The sequence below is a fragment of the Dipodomys merriami genome, unplaced genomic scaffold (genome assembly GCF_024711535.1).
Source record: "Dipodomys merriami isolate MVZ:Mamm:240054 unplaced genomic scaffold, mDipMer1.0.p SCAF_55, whole genome shotgun sequence".
NCBI lineage: Eukaryota > Metazoa > Chordata > Mammalia > Rodentia > Heteromyidae > Dipodomys > Dipodomys merriami.
This window is the reverse complement of record NW_027206124.1, coordinates 9,376,310-9,393,592: the sequence shown is the minus strand read 5'-3', so window position 1 is coordinate 9,393,592 and position 17,283 is coordinate 9,376,310. Positions and strand designations below refer to the sequence as shown.

The window sequence follows — 17,283 nt, the reverse complement described above, 5'->3', positions numbered from 1 at the left end:
TTAACCTTGTGTTTTCACAAGTTGGTATCCTGGTATGTGAGATGAGAGCGAAGGTAGCAGCTGCAGCGGGGCGTGCGTGCGTGCGTGTGTGCGTGCGTGCGGGCGGGCGGGCGTGTGTGCGTGCGTGCGTGGGTGCCTGCGTGTGGGTGGGCGTGCGGGCGTGCGGGCGTGCGTGCGTGCGTGCGTGCGTGCGGGCGGGCGGGCTCTGCTGTGTGGCTGGCTGGGTTGCCCTGACGCCTGCGGTCCCGTCCAGCCTGGTGCCTGCCAGTCGCAGGAAGCCCATCAGCTGTCCCAGATGGCTCTACCTGGGGACTGTCCCTGCGCAGGGAGCACACGTTCATGGCGGTTCCATGACCGTAGCCCTTCTCGAGGAGCTGCTGAGCCACCGGCTTGGAGGGCAGTCAGGCGCGGACTTTGCCTGATTGGCATCCCTGGTACTATTAAGGTACAACTATATTTGCAAGGTTAATTATTTGCCAGTTTTCTTTTTCCCTTAGCTTCCTTTATTTAAAAGAGCAGTGACTTGTAGATGTGTATTTAGGAAAGTAATTAGTAACTGTTTTACATTGTGTTATTTTAATACCTTTGCACACACAATATGCATTTTGTAAGACACTTGAGAGAGATGAATAGCTGAAGTTTGGCATAAACATGTGCCAGGTAACTAATTGTTAGGGCTTGACTAAAAGGACCGCAGTCAAATTTAACAGCAACTGAGGAATCTGGTCACACCATTAGTGCACATAGCCATTCAGAACTGTTAAATAGTAGCTCCGTGACTGTTTTATTTTAAGACCGCTGTGAGCAGGAAGTATCACCTTCTGTTTCTGTACCAGGAGCCAGCATATTAAAGACACAGTCATCCATTGGGGGTGTTCCACTCTCCTCTGGGACTTACCGAGCAGGCCCCTCCGTTCCTGTGGGTCAGTCATTGGACAGCATGTGCGGGGCAGAGCTGTGGGCTGGGGGAAGGAAGCCCCGCCTCCGCCACTCTCCTCCCGGTGACCATGACGAGGGTGTCTCTGAGGTTTGTGTCTTCTGATTGCCTGGACCCCTGTCGGCAGATCTGCTCTTCTTCCTGGAGGTCACTTTCTGGGCATGTGGCGAGGTCAGAAGGAAAGAGAGGCTTCTGGTGTGTTGGGCTTTCTGTCCCTGTGGCTTTGTGACGTGTTCCTTCCTTGGATGTTAGTTGAAGGCCAGAAGATGTAAAGTAAAGTAAGGCTGATTGGGCTGCGCTCACCGTTGGCATCACTGACTGTCGTGTGGTGTGAGAAGCTGTGAGGTAGAGAGGCGACTGGGGCCCCTGGCCACTCTACTGTTGTGATGTACTTTGTGAGCCCTGGCCATTGGGCGAAATTGGCCCACTGCTCCCCAACAGGGGCAGTTGGGTTTTGTGAGCTGCCAGGTGTGCCAGGGTGGGGTTGGACAGACCTTTTCCTCAGGGTCAGCCGAGCACAGCCGGACGGTGTGAAAGCCCCGGGAGACAGAAGCAGGAAGCCGCACAGAGCCGCACTGTCGGTGTGAGAGATGGGCCTGCCTTTCCTAGAGAACCTTGCCTTCGCTTTTGGAAAAAGGCCTGGTATTACATTCTCATAGAATGTCACAGAACGGTGAGCTCTCATATCCAAAGAGAGCTGCACTTCCCGGTTAGAGACAGCAAAAGCCTATGAGAAGTTAAAACACTGCTAATTTTTGAGAGAAATGAAAATGGTGTTTGCTGTGAGCCGATGTGGGATGTGCCAGAAGACTGTTTTCAAGAAGGAAATGACCTCCTCATGGTGGGTTTCTGACACAGAAAAGGACCAGGCATCGGGAATTGTGCAGCTGGTAACATTGGCCAGCCCCATCCTATTGGGAAGACAGAGTGGAAGCCACACTGCTGTGCGGTCTGCTGACTGGTGCTGCTCGGGGACTCCTGACATGTCCAGTCCCAGTCCTTACTGCCCTCACATGAAAACACAACACCTGTTCGTGTTCATTTTGAAATGTAGTACGTAGACAGAAAAGCGGAACCATTATATCTATCTATCTATCTGCCCAACTTGCAGGTAGAGAGCAAACACCCATGTAGCCCTTAGTGTCCTCCCCCCCGCCACCTTAGAACCTCTTCATCAGTCTGCACTCACTAGAGCTCGGCGTTCCGTGAAGGCTGGCAGATTCCAGGGAAGGCTTCGATGGGAAGTGTGGTGAATTTCAGTCCATCTCAGTCTGTGCAGTCACCGTCTGCTGCATACAGCTGGCTGTGTGTTCCTGCAGCAGTGTACATGCAGCTTGTGGGAGTAAGCTCGAGTAGCTAGAAGGACTGTCCTCCACGCAGTCGGGGCCCATGCTCTTTTGGCTTCAGCTTGTGATCACAGGTGCCGGGAAGAACTGAGGCCTGGGCTCTTACGCTCCCCTGCTGGCTGTGAGTGCCTTCCTGGCTGAAATGAGGGACTTAAGTGGGCAGTTCCCTGTAGTTTTTTTCTCCTATTCCCGTTTGGAATCTGGACATTAAAAACTTGGGGTTTTGAAAACTGTAGGTACTATATATCCCCAGGGAAGACGACTCAGAAAAGATACGAGGAGAACTCTGCTTACACAATCAGACTGCTCTTGCAACAGACAGCCTGCAACAATCTGAAACAAAAACAATAGTGGCTGTGGTAGTAGGTTCAAATGTCCAGTTTTCAGCAGCCAAACAAGAATACCTGAGACTTCAGGTTTGGTGAAAAAGAAGTAGGTATGTCACCAAGTTCCAGCTCAGATGAGAAGCTTACACACAGACACATCGTAACCACGCTTCTGAAAGACGAAATTGAAAGCAGCCAGGAAGAAGGCATGCATAAAACAGGAAAACATAGCTACTCCAAGGAAAAAATAAATGGCCAAAAATTATTTTTGAAATCGTCCTGCCAGGGACTATTGGAATGAAACTTTAAGATGTATATCTTCAATAAACTCAGAATGAAAAACAAGTTGTAAAGAACAGTAAGAAAATGATGTGTGAACAAAATGAAATATCAGTAGACGTAGAAAATAAACAGATAAACCTGAAAGAGGCTCACTAGGACTCCAGGGCAGATTTGAGAACACAGAGGAAAGGCTTGGAAAGCTGGAGAGCAGAACCGTGGAGCGTGGTGAGTTTGAAGAGAAGAAAAAGGCTGACCACATAGAGTTTTGAGACAATGGCCATGAGACCAACATACACATGCAGAGTAAAGAAAGAATGTCTAGAAGCTTCCTGGGTTTGGTGAAAAGAGTTATCTGAGCTATAGCTCAGATGAGATACTTAAACCTAGACACGTTGTAATCAAGCTTCTGGAAGATTGAAAGCAGCTAGAGAGAAATAGTTTGTCACCTACCAAGTACTGAAGTTAAACTGTTGTATGTTCAGATTATGCTATGTGACCTTAGAATGTCAGATGTCATTCCCATGGTAACAAGAGAATACATGGAAGGAAATAAAATAAATGTAATGTTTCACTACCCAAAAGATAACTTAAACACAACAGATATGGAAAAAATAAAGTTATATTGAAAAGTTATATAGAAAGCTTAGTGAAATTACTTAAGTTCATCTTTATTAGTAATGGTTCTAAATATAAGTGGGTTAAATTCTCCACAAAAAAGAGATTCATATAATGATAAATACATGACTCAGTTGTGTGCTCTATCTACAAGCAACTTATTTTAGCGCTTTACACACAAATAGGTTGGAGATGATGGAATAGAAAAAGCTACTAGTGCAAGTAGTAACCAAGAAAGCCGAGGTACTTATACCAGATCAGACTAATACCAGATTAAACAGCAGGGAGGTGAGAGGAGCATACACATTAACACAGGCAAAGCTGAAGGAGGAAAGGGACAGCGTTACGGGAGTGGTTGGCGATTTCAGTTCCCTCCGCATCCTGAGTACAGGACTTTTCCTGTCCGGACTGGCCTTAAACCACAATTCTCAGATCTTAGCCCCCTGAGTAGCTAGGATGTTTACAGGCCTGAGCCACAGGCTCCTGGCTCAGTTGGTTTTAAGAGATAGATAAAGCCAGTGCCAGTGGCCTGTCCCTGTGATCCCAGCTACTCGAGGCTGTGATCTGGAGGATCAGGCTTCTAAGATAGTCTAGGCAGAGGAGTCCTTGGGACATGAACTCCAAAATAGCAAGGAGCAGGACTGGGGCCTGGCTCAAGTGGTAGAATACCAGCCATTAGTGATAAAGAAAAGTGGCACCAAAAAAAAAAAAAAAAAGACAAGAAAAATTGGAGGCTCAAAGGCCTTAGTAAAACTAGAAACCAGAAGAAAAAAAAAGACATGACAAAAAGGTCATTAGCTTTATCAATGGTTTATTCATTTTGACAGCCACCAACACCAGACAAAAAGAGACAAGTTAGACTACATAAAACATATGCATGCAATAGGAGAAAGTATTTGAAAGTCACTTGAGTGAAAAGGTATTGATACCCAGAATATATAGCATGAGCTTCTGAAAACCAACAGCAAAAAGCTGATTTCCAAGTGGATAAAGTCTTGGATAGGCATTTCTCCAAAGACTGTGAAATGACCAGGAAGTACCATGAAGTGCATGCAAAGGTGCATAGAGGTGTACACCTCTAACTACAGTGGGACACCACTTCTTAACCTGTACAGTTGCTCCTGACAAATCCAGGAAGCAAGCCTGCCGCCGGTGGCTCACACCCGTAAGCCTAGCTGCTCTGGAAGCTGAGATCTGAGGATTGTGGTTCGAACCCAACTCAGGCAGAAATGACCATGAGACTCCCATCTCCAATTAACCAACAAAAAGTCAGAAGTGGAGCTGTGGCTCAGTTGGTAGAACGCCAGCCATAAACAAAGTGAGAAAGTGGGAGGCCCAGATTTGTAGTGACAGCATCCCCAGTACCCCAGCACAAAGCAACTCAGGGTCCTGCAGAAGATGGATTTGTAAGGACGATGCAGCCCATACATGCCATGGACTGTTACTTAAGCATGAAGAAAGTAAATGGTTCTGCCACATCTTAGGGATGTAGGAGCGCTGTGGACATGAAGCTAACCGGAAGAATCCAGTCACCAAAAGATGCAAAGGGTCTCTTCCCACTTAGGAGAGCAGAGTGTTTGCCCAGCGGGGCGAGGGCAGGATAGAGATCCGCTGTTTGAGTCTCAATGGTGATAGAGTTGAAGAGATGGGAAAGGATCAGGCAGCCGTGGCCGCCCAACACTGAAGAACCCAAAACCACCCAAACTGTGGAGGATGCTCCATTGCATTCACAATACTAGTTTCAAAAGAGATGTTGAGTGGCACCTTTACCCCAGACGTTAATCCCAGGTGTCTGCTGGGAGTCTGCGGAGCGTTCTTGATAAATCTTTGTTTTCTAGCACTCATGGTCGCCCTGTGCTTGTGTTTTTGCCATTGTGTCGCAGGGAAGGTCAAGGCAGATGGCCCTGTCAGGGTTAGCAGGTCCGGCAGCGCCCCTTGAACCTCACCTCTCGGCCCCACAGTCTGTGCTGTTGGGCACGTTGTCAGATCGTAAGGGTGTGGAGTCCTTTGTCTCTGAGGAGCCATCTGGAAACCGGACTGGGCCAGGCCTCCAGGTAGAGAAGCGCCTGGCATCCCGCTGCTTGTAAAATGACAGAGCTGGAATTGAACACGCCTGCTGTGCTCCACACCCTTAAGCCTTGACTTTGTTTCCAGCCTTGGGTGCAATGTCTTCCTGTTTCTTCCTTGAAGGACTAGTCACAGTTAAGCTCTGCAGAGGCATTCCAATAGATGAGCAACACCTTCAAGGCTTTCTTTGTATCTCAAAATAATTGAACAAATTTCTCCCCAAAAGCAAACTACTTTTTAGTACTTTCCAATATTTTCAGAGAGACTTCTTTGTCAAAGTAATGGTTACAGAATTTGGGCCTGGGATTTAGCTCAGTGAAAGAGCACAGGCCTGGCAGGTGCAGGGTCCTGAGTTGTGTCCTCTAGCTCTGGGGAAAACAAAATTCATGTCATCCACCATACCAACTCTCGTGAAATAAGATTGTAAAATGTTATTAATTTTTGTTAGAATTATCCGCATAATATGCCCTAATGCATGTTGCAAAATAGATAACAGTGGTGGCATTCTTCCCCTGACCAAGGGAAGCTCAGGCCGTGGACCTCTGTGTGGAGAGGGGTCGGAGACTGCATGGCCCCTAATACGAGCCACCAGCTCCTGTGCGTCCGGGCCTCTCAGCCCCCGGCCCTCCCAGCCTGGGACTGCTGCCTTCCAGTGCCGCTGAGAGGGGAAGACCGTGGTGGCCCACGGTCCAGAGAATGAGCCACATAGAGAGGGCGCTCGCACCCAGAAGGGTGCAGGCCTTGAGCTCCCTGCCGCGTCTGCTCTGAAACCCACCAGAATGTCCACACTGGGCGTCTTCATCCTTCTGCGCTCAGAACTGGTTTTGACCCTTGGCCGTCCTTTATTAAGTCTGAACTGTCATCAGTGCTAGGCCAACCTAATGTCCTGTAATGTCAGTGAGATTGCTTTTTCTATTCTGCATTTTCATTTCATTCTGCACGGTTCGTTGGCTGCTGGCAGCAAGTGGCTCCAATGGTGTCTGCAATTTGAATTTGTCCTGTGGTGTCTTTGGTAGGAGAGACCTGTTGGAAGAGTTGTGCATTCTGCTGTTCCTCCCTGAGGCCTAGCCGAGCTGAAATCCTGCGGCCAGAATGACAGGAGGACTGCCCTCCCTCCCCCACCCACTCCCTCCCCCCCCCAACCTGCAGCGGGCTCTCTCCCTCCCCGAGGCCAGGCACATGCTGAGAAGCCCTTTGGCTCTGTGGGAAGGAACGTGGGCCCGTGTCTGCATCTGGACCCAGGCCCGTCGCTTCCCACTGTAGGATCTGGGCCTCCTCGGTCTTGATTTTGTCATTTCCTCATCTGTTGGATGAGGATAGTCACACGGCTTTTGTAAAGGTTGGATATTTCTGTGGCTGTGCTATTACTATTATTAGTTTTCCTGTTTTATTCAAATACAGTGAAAATTGCCATTTTGGACTTGGCATATCTGAGAGACATGTAAATGAATTCCTCTTGCCAAGCTTTGCGTGGCCTGGGAGTAGCAGTGTGCTAGGCACAGAGTCCAGGCTGAGGCTGCTTCTCCAACAAGAATCCACGTGGCCAACGGGCCTGGCGCTTCCACAGGCTCTGCTGGTCTCTGGCTCCTTGGTCACCAGGAGCAAAGCTCAGACACCATGCTGCCACCCGGGGCCTCTCTGGGTTAGAAGGGTTGGCATTTGTTCTTTCTGAAGTTCTGTCCTGAAACACATGAAGCTGCCACTCTCTCCCCTGAATCACTATGGCTATACCCTGAATCACTCTCAGCCTACACTGATTTGCTATGGGTACACACTGAGTCACTCTGGGTACACACTGAGTCACTCTGGGTATACACTGAGTCACTCTGGGTACACACTGAGTCACTCTGGGTATACACTGAGTCACTCTGGGTACACACTGAGTCACTCTGGGTACACACTGAGTCACTCTGGGTACACACTGAGTCACTCTGGGTACACACTGAGTCACTATCAGCATGCTGAGCTGAATCTCTGCATATACTGCATCACTATGGTCATGTACTGAATCACTATCAGCATACACTGAACCACTGTCAGTACACAGGGAATTAACAGTGCCTGCCTGCCCTTCATCACTGGCATGTACTCGTTAACAGCGCCCAGCCCAGAGCTGACAGAGGCAATGGGGAGCCACCCTTATCAGCGGATCAGGAGGATGCTGTTCTGGCGTGTGCCTGAGCCAGTCAGCGGGGCCAGGAGGCCTGGCCTGGGAAGCCTGGGCCCTCCAGGAGTCGGGTGAGGGCCCGGGGCGGACCCTGGCAGGCTGCACACCCGTTGGGCTCGCTGCTCCGCGTGCTGCGTGCAGTCTCCTTTGGAGTGCTGCCCCAGTGACAAATGGAAGTACTTGTGGCCCGCTGCCTTTGGTGTGGGCTGAGTCAGAAGTGGTATTGGTTGTCTGTGATCCTGAAACCTGCAGCACGATAGGGAGGCAGTGTCCGCCCCGCCGCGCCGCCTTGAAGTGGTTGCTAAAGTGCTTCCAGAACAGGGGATGTTCTGAATTAGCCCCAGTGCCCCGGGAGCCGAGCCCGAGGTACCTGCGCGCGCCACCCCCGCGGCCGCAGGGGCGTCTGGGTGGGCAGGCATGTGCTCACTGTCTGGCACCGCACGAGGCCATGACCTCACCGCCAGCTGGCCGGCCCGCCGCAGTTCTCTTCTCTCTTGGCTCTGCCTCTGGGACTGAAGGTCAAAGCCCGGAGCCCAGCTATGTCCAGACCGAGGGTGGCGGCCGCCAGGTTCTCCGCCTGCCCACCCTGCTGCCTGGCGGGGACTTCCCTTAGGTGGACAGATGTTCAGGCTTCGGGAGGAGGCCTGTGAGATGGGGGAGAAACGGACCTCACCCTCACGCAGATGGTGCGTGCTTGGGATGCCCGGTGGGCGTGCCCGCAGCGCCTGGAGTCGCACAGGCGTGGCATGGGGCTGTCCCGTTCTGAGGGCCTTGGCACCGCCTCCCGGACGCCCCCCGTCCCTCACACCAGAGCCCAGCGGAGCGCCTGGCTGCCGGTGGGTGTGAAGCGCACACATTCTTCTCCAGTTTTCGTGGTGTGACCTCTAATTTACAAATCCAACAATCATTTCCTTCCCCGCCCCCTTCAGTTCATATTTTCTTTCCCTGCTTTCAGTGTTGGCTGTTAGCCATTACTGTGTGCATGACTTGGGCTCTGGTTTGTTGAATGCTCTGGGCACACAACAGCCTGTAGCCTGTAAGCCAGGGCGCGCCACACGTGGTGTTCCCTGAGACGCTTGAGGTCCATGGCACTGAGGGAAATGAGATGCTGGCGCACCAGCAACTTGGAGCGGGAAGAAGGAGGCCAAATGGTGGTTTGTGGTGGGCATTGCAGTCTGCCCAGCCCTGTGTAGCCCTGGGGTGGCTGTAGCTCTCCACGGCTGAGTTCTGAACGAGACGTCTGCACCGTGCCGACCCACTCGGAGAGGAGGCCAGGACAGCGCTGGTGACAGCAGGTGTGAGCGCAGGGGACAGTGACCGTGGCGGCGGCAGTGGTGTTACAGTGAGTAGCAGAGCAGGGCTGTCATGGAGAAGAGCAGCGGCCTGCTGGGCCGTGAGGTCTGGGAGGGCCTCCCCTCGCCTCCGCCAGCGCCTCAGGGCGCCTCCCACCCCTGAGCGCTGCCTCCCCTAGCGAGCGCTGCTTCCCGGACGTGGACCCGGAAGCCCGAGCCGGTCGCCGGGCCCCGTGACCCGCGGCCCTCGGCACGGGGATGTCCTTCCCCTTCACGTGGTGGAAGTTGGCGTCTCTCGTTTTCAGTAAAGTGCTTCTCGGAAGCTTTAAAACGGCTCCCTTGTTCATGCTCTAAAAGTTCTGAACTCTGATGTTGATCAGCCCGTGCAGATACTCGTGTGGTTTGTGAAGACCCAGTGACGCCTGCCTGGGGCTGCCCTCCCGCCTCCCTTCTCCACCAGCTGTGCAGGGAGCCTCGGCCTGCCTGGAAACAAGTGCGCTGGAAGCAGACTCCGTGCGGATTGTTACCATGCACACAAGGGACACGCACACACATATCCTGAAAAGTGCATACAATCTCTGCATATATTTTATTTTTTCATTTAAATGTTTTTAATTTTTTAAATTTTTTATCTTTTTTGCCAGTTCTGGGGCTTGAACTCGGCCTGGGAGCTGTCCCTGAGCCTCTTTGTGCTCAAGGGTAGTACTCTGCCACTTGAGCCACAGCACCACATCTAGCTTTTGAGTAGTTCACTGGAGATGAATCCCATGGACTTTCATGTCCAGGCTGGCTTCAAACTGTGATCCGCAGATCTCAGCCTCCTGAGTAGCTAGGATTATAGGCGCGAGCACTGGTGCCTGGTCTGCCCAGTACTTTTAGTAGTTCATTTGTTTGTCTATTTTGTGCTACTGGAGATTGAACCCAGGGTCACGCTTGCTGTGCAAGCCTCTGCCATGTGAGCTACCACAGCCCTTTTGGTGTCTTCAGAAAAACACATTTATTATCTCACATAGTAATTTGGGTTTCGTTGTGATATTTCTATACATCCGTCCAATTTCCCCTATTATTCCCTCATATCCTCTCCCATTTGTTTTTAGTTTCAGTGTGCTGTTTTCATACATACATAGACTTCCCTTTGATCTTTCTTGCCCCTGTCACTTCTTTTTTGCTTCCATTCCCCGGAGTTCATTTCGGTAAATACTATTTTATAGGATCAGAGGCACATAGGCGTTGCGCCTTTGTGTTCATCTTTTTTCTCCTCCTCCTGCTGCCCCTACAAAGAAAGTAGTATTTTATTTTATTTGCATTCTGTTGTTCTTTGTTTTTGAGCTGGGAGTCTCACTGCATTCATCTGGGCTGGCCTCAGACTTGCATTTCTCCCTGGTAGTTGGGGGTGCAGTCATGCATGACCATGCCCAGCCCCCATTTATGTGTCCATTCAGCAGTATGTATTGGTGGCTCCTGTGCTCAGGGAGAGGTTGGCAAAGGTGGGCACAGTGCTGGCTCCGCCTCTCCACCCGCTGCGTCCCGCCGCTCCGCTCTGCGCTGGGGAGCAGGCTCAGGAGGACCGCGCCTGCGGACGCGTCAGTTAGTACCGTTCTTACTCTACCGTTAAAATACACGAAAAACTATGTGAAACGGCATGGTGGCTCACACCCATGACCCTAGCTACTTGAGAGGCTGAAATTGGGAGGATTAATAGCTCAAGACCACCCTGGACAAAGTATTCATGAGACCCCATGTCAATCAGTTAAAAGCTAGACGGGGTGGTATCTGCCTAACATCCCTCTGTGTTGCCAGCTGTTGGAGAGGAGTGTTCCAGACCTGATCTCAAGATAGCCAGAGCAGATAGGTCTGGAGGCATGGCTCGAGTGAGAGCGCCTTGGGGTGAGGCCTTAATCAAAAGGAACGGTAGGAGGGAGAGGAAGCTGTGGAATGAGGAGAACCTGCTTCTTGTTCTTAGCAGCCTTCGCTGCTCCAGGTAGCGTCCTGGGCCTGTGCTCACCAGGGCCGTCATTGCGGCTGGTCTTGATGACTAGGTAGGAATGTGTGCCTGAGGCCAGGTGAGCTCTCTCTCAACTTTGTGATGGTTTCGTGTGTGCGTGTGCACGCGCACATATCTTGACCAGGGCTTGAACTCGGGGCTTCTCACAGCTGGTGCTCTACTACTTCGGTCATACCTCCAGTACAGCTTTTTTGTTTGGTCAGTGGGAGGTGGAATATCGTGGGCTTTGCTTTGGACTGTGATCCTCCAGTCGCAGCCTCCTGAGGAGGTGGGACTCCATGTATGAGCCCCAGCAGCATGTGGCTCCACTAACATTGTCACTCACTTGATGGGACTTTTATTTTTCCTCTTGAGCATTACTGGGGCTGGAATTGAAGGCGTCTGCTGGGGAGGCTGTGCGTTTCTACCACGCCCCTTGAGCCATGCCCCGGACCCTTTTGCTTGAGTTATTTTTCATTTGTTCTCTCGGTTTGGTCCAGACCAGCCTGGCTTTGCTGGTAGGGCTGACGAGTGCGCATCACTACACCCAGATGATTGATCATAATGATCATTACCTTTCGCCTGGGCTGGCCGTGAAGCATGGTTCTCTATTTCTGCCTTCCTAGCAGCTCCTGCTCCCTTGTCATCTAACTGCTACTCACAAGGCCACAGGCTGGTGGGCCTCTTTGTCCACAGCCTGTGCCCCACCGCCTGCACCCTGTTCCCAGCTTGACTCTGCAGCGTGGAGCACAGTGCTCACTGCCACCATAGCCCCCCGGACCCAGGTCGTGGCCCCGAGCGCTCGGCTGTGGAGGGGCGGGCCCGAGCCCAGCCCGTGCTGCTCTGCGCTGGTCGCCGGCTTTCGAGGCGGCTTCTATTTGTGGTAGCTATGGCAACCTGCAAGAGCAAAGCTAAGCATACAGTCCAGCTCCTCCAGTGCTGGGAGGATTAGAGACGTCTGAAGATGTTTAGTTTCCTCCCCAGCTCTTTCTTGCTCCCTGTCTCTCTTCAGAGGGAACAAGAGGGCAGTGTGCACATCACTGGAAGCGCCTTTAATCTCCCTGTGGCCCTGGAGAGTGCCCGGTCTGCACTAGCAGCCCAGCCTCTCACAGCCCGCACGGAGCCCATACATACTGCAGAGCCCGCACCGGGTCCCGAGGGCGGCACTTCCCAGAGCTTTTCTTTTCAACCCACGCTTTGTGGAAAGGTACATTTTCTTGCTCTTTGCTTTTGCTCTTTGATGCCTGGGTATGGAGTGGCGGAGGTAGAGCCAGAGGGGTGGAGCGAGAAGCCCCTGTGCTGTGCCCTGGGGAGATGGAGGTGGCGGTGCACTCAGGGTGGGAGACCAGGAGGCGTTTGCCCGCATCCAGCCTCATGCAGTGTGAGCCACAGGGTGCATGCTTCACAAGTTTGTACCAATTGCTTATTCTTACATACCAGTTCAAAGGTTAACATAAGCCCTCCTGCTCAGGAGGCTGAGGCAGGAAGATTGCAAGTTTGAGGCCAGCCTGGACTCCAGACACCAGTGGAATTCCCAGGTGCGTGGGACACCACAGTGATCTGAACCATATTGGTCTTGGGCGGGAACTTCCTTACCACAAATAAAGAGTAAAAAGAAAGAAATAGGGCCTGAACACCGAGTAAAGGCAAACCTTGTGTGTATGTGCACACGCATGCACACGTGTGTGTATATTAACAACTGTAAAAATTGAATTTTAACAAACCCCGGACAGTGTGCCCGTCTCGCTGTTTGAGATGAGAGCAAGCCAGAGACCCTGAGCGGTGTGTGTTCGGGGGGGCGGGTGGCACCCCAGCTCTTGGTGCTCGCACAGAGGAACGGCACTCTGCCTGTCTGCCCGCGGGCTGGAGGGGCTCCTTGTTGGGTTCTCCTTGGGGAGAACGTGAATGAGTGTCAGGCACTGGCGCCGGGGCGGGCGCGCTGCTGCTATTGGATACGTTTGGGGAGACGGCGGGATGCCTGCCTGTGGCGTGTGTGTCTTGGGGTCCGGGCGGGGCTTGCTGGCGTTGGAGGGTGAGGCTGCAGTGGCAGGCTCTGGCCAGTGAACGTCAGGACGTGCCAACAGAGCTCCCCGCCGGCAGCGTGGGCCACAGGGGGGACCGCAGCTGCCTTCCCGGAGCTGGAGCTGCACCGTGGGGGCGTCTGACCCCTCCCGCCATCCGCTGCCTGGCCAGCTGCGTCCACATCCCTCCCACATGTCCCACGCTGTAGGACAGAGGGCAGGTGGGCAGGTAGGAAGCTAGAGTGCAGAGCCGCAGCAGTCGGGGGCTGAGCTTGGCCCCGGGCGGTGGGCTGGTTCCACCGCCCGTGAGGAGCGCGTGGAGAGGGGTGCGCACCGTTAGCGAGGGTCCCGGATGGGAGCCCGGAGCAGGTGCTGCAGCTCTGGCTGGGGTTCAGACGCAGGGCTGCGTGCATGCTGCCAGTCGTCAGTCGTGCTGCGGAGAACGCCTCGCGCTGCCAGGCGGACAGAGGGTGAGCTGCCGTGCTGCCGAGCCTGGTGGCTGCGGCCTGGCAGGCGGGCGTGGCCGCAGGGCGGGAAGACGGCCCGTGAGGAGGCGCTGGCTGGCAGGCTCCCTCCAGGGGGTACGGTGGCGCCGCCGCTGGCGTGGGCTCCGGGCGCTCTCCGTGGGCTGTGGGAGTCTGTTGGCTTTCGGTTACCTCCATGTGGACAGCCAGGGCGTTTCAGGAAGGAGAAGACGTTCTGGTTCTGGAGTCTCGCGCAGAACCAGCGTGCCCGCCCGAGCTTAGCCTCAGCGGCGGTTTCTTCCAGACAGTTCTCATCAGTTTCCGTTTTCTCCTCCACGGCGAGAACATGAATGCGTGTGATGATCGTGTTGTCCTGGGTGCGAAGCAGCTGCCACACATAATTTGGCTTTTCAGAAATGCACTGGTGCTGGACGTGTCCGACACCGGGAGTTGTTTTTGTTTTTGTGCTGGCACCAAGTAGAGGTTCAGGGCGTGAGGAGCGAGGGGGACCTGAACGTAGGCTTTATGGGGTGTAGCGATTCAGCCTCGGGGAAGCAAAAGCCTCATAAAGGAGGGGGAGGATGGCAGAGGTCAGCTGGGCCCCGTCGGGCGCAGCCAAGGATGGACCCACACCCCAGGTGGGGCCACGCCTGCGCCGCGCCTCTGGAAGCCGTCACCCACGCCACGGTGGCCTCAGCAAGAAACCCTCCAAGGCCAGTGGGTGGGCCACGCAGCAGTGCCGGCGGGGCCTCTTGTCTGTGCCAGGCCGCGTGCAGGCCCCAGGCCCCCAAACACGAGCCCAGCCCTGTGCTGGGAGCTGGCCCAGCCGCTGGTAACACAGTGATCAGAAGCAGACCTGGGCGTGACGGTCTGGGAACAGCGTGGGGTGGTGGGAGGATCCTGGTTCAAGGCCAGGGGCAAAAGTTAGATCAAGATCTGGAGTGTCATCAGCCTAGTAAGCATGAGGCCCTGAGTGTCCCGTCAGCCTAGTAAGCACGAGGTCCTTAGTTCACACTCCCATACTACCAAAGTTAGATCAAGATCCGGAGTGTCCCATCAGTAGTAAGCATGAGGTCCTGAGTGTCCCGTCAGCCTAGTAAGCGTGAGGTCCTGAGTGTCCCATCAGCCTAGTAAGTACAAGGCCCTTAGTTCCCGTCAGCCTAGTAAGTACAAGGCCCTTAGTTCACACTCCCATACTACCAAAGAAACGTTCTCATTCATTTAGTGGGTTGTGGTTTTAAAAAAAAAAAAAAGATCTGGCCAGAGAGATGGACTGAAAGACTCAGATGGTGGAGAACTTGGCCAGTGAGTGTTAGATCCTAAGTTCGAGCCCAGTACAGCCAAAACAAAGCTGAACCTGCAGCTCCTCCGCTCTCGCTGTCTGCAGCCTGTAGGGAGCAAGTTCGGTTTTTATTATTTTCTGTGAACTAGTCAGAGCAGAGGCAGAGCCAGCAGCTCCATGACACCTCTGGCTTCTCGGGCGAGGTGTGGGAGCTGTGCCATTGTGTGTGTGTGTGGGGGGGGGGACCTCAGAGCCAGCCACGCTCCAGTGCAGGCTGTGGGGCAGGAGCAGAGGCTGACTCTGACACCTTTGGAGGAGCCACGTGCCCAGTTCTGGAGTTGGGAACCCTGAGGCAAAGGACTCGCGTGTATCGGTCGTGGCAGGAGGCCTCAGTCTTTAGGGAAGTGTTTATTCCAGCTTGGGTTTTCTGTCATCTTCCCTGAACCCCAGTGCAGGCCTGTCCTCCCCAGCCCACCTGCCCCGACAGACACCGCACTGTCCTCCCCAGCCCGCCTGCCCCGACAGACACCGCACTGCCCTCCCCAGCCCGCCTGCCCCACCCTGCCCTGACAGACACCACGCTGGTTGGGGCTGGTGTACAGGACTCTCAGTGCCCAGGAGGGAGAGCAGCAAGGGTACTAGAAGCGGGGCAGGTGAGGGCTTTGTCTGTAGCACTGGACAAGGGGAACTCGTGAGCCTCGCAGGAGCCGGTCCTGCTGGGACTGGGCTAAGTCAAGAAGGAAGCTCTCCTGCCCCAGCCTGATCTCACCTCTCTGGGGTCTTTCCCTGGTTCTCGATGTAACTAACCCAATGCAGCCTCGTGTCATGAGCCTCGGCCCCTGGTCTCTCTGCTCCTGAGCTCCCCGAGACCACTCATGTGCACGCTTCGCTCTTGTAGCGCGTTTTCCACTTTGGTGTGTGTTCATAGGGTGCATCGTCCGCAATCACTGATGGACAGTGCTCCGTGCTGCTCCTCTCTGTCTTGTGTAATCGCACGTTGTCGGTTCCTTCACCCTGGCCTCAGTTCTGATGCAGTGGGTGGTGTATGCTATCCGAAACCTCACCGAAGACAACAGCCACAACCAGGATCTGATTGCCAAGATGGAGGACCAGGGCCTAGCTGACACATCCCTACTGAAGAAAATGGGGTTTGAAGTGGAAAAGCAGGGGGAAAAGCTGATTCTGAAGTCCACTGGTGACGCACCCCCACCGGTAAGTGTCCTGAGAGCTGTCCTCTCCAGCCCTGCAGCTGTAAGAGGACAGTGCCCCGCTGCATGGTTACCATGGTTACAGCACCGCATAGAGGACTGCAGACGACTTGTGCAGGCTTTATTTATGCTGCTGTCTGCTTGCAAGTTAAACTTTCAAACCCCATGCGGACAAAAAGGGGGGGGAGTTGCAAAACGTTTGTGTAGTCCAAAACTAAGTTCCTGAAGGAAATCATGTTCTCTTTACAAGCTAGGTAATGTGCTCCACTGTTAAAAGAACTGATGTCCGGCATGATGCGCAGTTCCCCAGTGCCCAAACGCAGCTGGAGCTCTGCACTTGCTTTCCTGTATCTGATGGTGTGCACAGATCCCCGTTTGTAATACGTATCTGTGGTTTTGTTTCTGTTTTCTCCTCAGTGAGTGGCCTCTCCATCCAGGCACATGAAGTTTCAGAATCTGGCTTGTGGATGTTTCATGTTCTAGTACGCAGACTTGCCGTGTTTGAAGTAGAAGTACAGATTTGGGACCCCGAGTGTCGTAGGTTCAAGTCCCCGCGTTTCCCCTTCCTCTGCAAGGGTGTCCCCGCTTCCCTGCCTGCGGTAGATGTGTGTTTCTGTGGTAATCATTGTATTCGCTGTGCAGCAAATAATAAACGTCTCTGAGGGCACAGACCCTGTTTGGCAAAGACGGGGACAGTTGCCTGGGTTCTGTGAGCTCCACTCCTTTGAGTCCCCTCTGCTCAGCGAGGTTTCTGAACTCTGGGGACTGTGAAAGCCCTTTCTCACTTTGATTGATTCTCACAATCCCTCTCTCCCTTCTCTTTGCCGGAACATTGACAAGACTCATTTCCAGGTAATTAATCCGAGAGCCTCCTTCTTAGGCACTTTGTTGTCACTGAGCCCGGCTCTGGAATGTAGCAGGGACTGGAAATGGGTGAGAGGGCACGGGGACGCTTAACTCTTGTCATTCCAGACTGGGGCCTGCCTTCCAGCAGAGGGAGGGAGGGCTCACCCTGGGACCCGGGTGCGGTGCCAAGGCAGTGAAGGGCCCTTGCATGTTGGTCGGCGGAACAGCCCCATCTCCCAGCTCTGCTGCGGCTGCAGACGCAGTTTCACTGTGTCAGAGATGGCACTGGACTGGGCACACAACTCCAACCTTCAGATCATTAATAAATCATGCACAGAGTGCTTAGCACATCTATCTTCTTGGACAACCATGTTCTAGACTAAAATGCCCATAGAGTTCATACCACTGAACCTGCCAAAATATAAACCAGTGACGCCGCAACCAAA

The 17,283-nt window shown here is 53.4% G+C and overlaps 1 protein-coding gene across 2 annotated transcripts in view; it reads left to right on the top strand.

The window, feature by feature from the left end:
- Positions 1-16,676, top strand: part of Atxn10 (ataxin 10) — a 108,840-nt gene extending 92,164 nt beyond the window's left edge. For both annotated transcript variants that reach the window (XM_069999845.1, XM_069999846.1), the window contains 2 exons: positions 15,808-15,995; positions 16,409-16,676. In XM_069999845.1, the coding sequence (XP_069855946.1) occupies positions 15,808-15,995; positions 16,409-16,411 (191 nt within the window). In that variant the 3' untranslated portion in view covers positions 16,412-16,676. The remainder of the gene's footprint in view (positions 1-15,807; positions 15,996-16,408) is intronic.
- The last annotated feature ends 607 nt before the right edge of the window (positions 16,677-17,283 follow it).